The sequence below is a fragment of the Entelurus aequoreus genome, linkage group LG13 (genome assembly GCF_033978785.1).
Source record: "Entelurus aequoreus isolate RoL-2023_Sb linkage group LG13, RoL_Eaeq_v1.1, whole genome shotgun sequence".
In the NCBI taxonomy this organism is placed as follows: Eukaryota; Metazoa; Chordata; class Actinopteri; order Syngnathiformes; family Syngnathidae; genus Entelurus; species Entelurus aequoreus.
In genome coordinates, this window is record NC_084743.1 from 934,495 (window position 1) to 936,994 (window position 2,500).

The 2,500-nt window shown below is 40.0% G+C and overlaps 1 protein-coding gene across 1 annotated transcript in view; it reads right to left on the bottom strand.

Moving 5' to 3' along the window:
- Positions 1-2,500, bottom strand: part of LOC133663681 (cytoplasmic dynein 2 heavy chain 1-like) — a 118,332-nt gene that overhangs the window by 32,786 nt on the left and 83,046 nt on the right. The window contains exon 25 of the mRNA XM_062068365.1: positions 1,501-1,605. Coding sequence (XP_061924349.1) covers positions 1,501-1,605 — 105 coding nt within the window. The remainder of the gene's footprint in view (positions 1-1,500; positions 1,606-2,500) is intronic.

The window sequence follows — 2,500 nt, forward strand, 5'->3', positions numbered from 1 at the left end:
CCTATGTCTAGCATTAAAAGATTACAGTTGGTACAAAATGCGGCTGCTAGACTTTTGACAAAAACAAGAAAGTTTGATCATATTACGCCTATACTGGCTCACTTGCACTGGCTTCCTGTGCACCTAAGATGCGACTTTAAGGTTTTACTACTTACGAATAAAATATTACACGGTTTAGCTCCAGCCTATCTTGCCAATTGTATTGTACCATATGTCCCGGCAAGAAATCTGCGTTCAAAGAACTCCGGCTTATTAGTGATTCCCAGAGCCCAAAAAAAGTCTGCGGGCTATAGAGCGTTTTCTATTCGGGCTCCAATACTGTGGAATGCCCTCCCGGTAACAGTTAGAGATGCTACCTCAGTAGAAGCATTTAAGTCCCATCTTAAAACTCATTTGTATACTCTAGCCTTTAAATAGACTCCCTTTTTAGACCAGTTGATCTGCCGTTTCTTTTCTTTTCTTTTCTACTCTGCTCCGGGGTGGACCGCTAGCCTGTCCATCAGATGGGGACATCTCTACGCTGCTGACCCGTCTCCACTCGGGATGGTTCCCGCTGGCCCCACCATGGACTGGACTTTTGCTGATGTGTTGGACTTTCACAATATTATGTCAGACCCACTCGACACCGAGGATGTCGTTGTGGCTTGTACAGCCCTTTGAGACACTTGTGATTTAGGGCTATATAAATAAACATTGATTGATTGATTGATTGAATTATTACAATTATTATACAATTATTACAATTATTTACAATTATACAATTATTACAATTATTATACCTAATAATAATACATTGCGAGAATCGGTTTCATGAATCGATTCTGAATGGAATCGTCACCCCAGTCACTGGAATTGGATCCAACCATTATGTGCCCATAGATATAGTATTTTACAAAGGGGCATGTGGATATACAATAGATATGATATTTACAAGATGGGGTTAAGTACAATATAATACACTACACTACACAATCAAGTACATTTACTCAAACAGAGAACTATGGTAGTTATGAAAAACACAGAGTGATAACATTTTTCTTGGCGGTACAAAGGACCACGACCATTTATTAAGTTACGCTTAATGATGCGGACACGTTTGTTACTGAATACTTTCTAGTACGCTTCTACCTTGGAGGCTTTCTATGTGTAAGTCATACGCAACTATAATTATTAGATACTCGTTTATATTGACAAATGTCCCGGTTTTTTTTGTTCAATAATTATTACGTACGTCTAGCTGGTGTGCTATTGTGTGCTTAGCTGTTGTGTAGCTGCCAGCTCCCAGTAGCCTATAGCCTAGCGTGTCTACCTTTAGTAAATGACTTCAGTAAAAGAGAAGAAATTGACGTGCTAGTTGATATTAGTGTAACACTTCCAAGTAGGCTTAAGTGAGAATATTGTTTGTGTTAGCGCTCGGACAAGGACAAGGACAAGGACAAGGACAAGGACAAGGACAAGGACAAGGACAAGGACAGGAAGGTCCTGCTGTTTGTTCCGCACCTGGGAGCTGACGGTTCTCTGCGAGGTTCTTTCGATGTTGGCAGGCAGTCCAAAGAACACGGGCCTGTCGTCCTCCGGCAGGTTTCCTATGACCTCCCGGTAGTCCTGGGCGTGGACGCACAGACCAGGTCATAACGTGCGATGAGAAGAAGGAAGAAAGAAAGACAAGATGTCAGCATGGAACGTTTTGATGGAATAAATTGGTCACGTGGGGGAACTGTGATGATGTTTGATTGGACAATATGTGCTGGCCAAAGACTCAAAGTGGAAGATCAACTCCCACTGTTGCTTTTTGTGCATATTGCAAATTCACAGAACAGATTTTCACATTGGCTTGATATTCTCTTGCCAAATAGTGAGCCAACTCGAGGCAGCGAGAACCACGTGCACGCGGAACATTCCACCAAGTCCGTGCCGTAGACTGGTTGCAACTCCCCCTAAATAAACCTCAACTAAATCACTCCTTGTCAATTATTTGATGTTACCCCCCCCCCAAAAGAATCATTTGTCTATAAAATTGTTACAAGTACACCTCTGCATTATATTTGCATCCTTATTACCATTAAACAAAGTTTAAAGTGCATTAATTTGACTGGAGAAATGAAGAAGAATGTTTTAAAGGTGGAATGGTCAAAAACAATTTAAAAATGTGGACTATGAAAACTTTCCAGCAAGAGGTGAAAATAGGGCTTTGGAGAACTCGGACATTCTGGGAAATTCCTAGAATTTTTTTGAACTTGGAAAATGGTAGTTTGATTGTCCAAGTTGAGGGGACGGTGTGGATGTTGCAACGGTTCAAATCGAGAGAGGAATGTGGGAATTGTGCGAGTTCGAAGAATGGCCTAATCATTTTCAGTGTCCAGGAAAACCGGGACTTCTGGGTAATCTGGGATTTTTTTGGAACATTTTTTATTTTTTTCAAAGTGAAGGAAAAAAGAAAGAAATAAAATATTATTTATATATATATATATATATATATATATATATATATATATATATA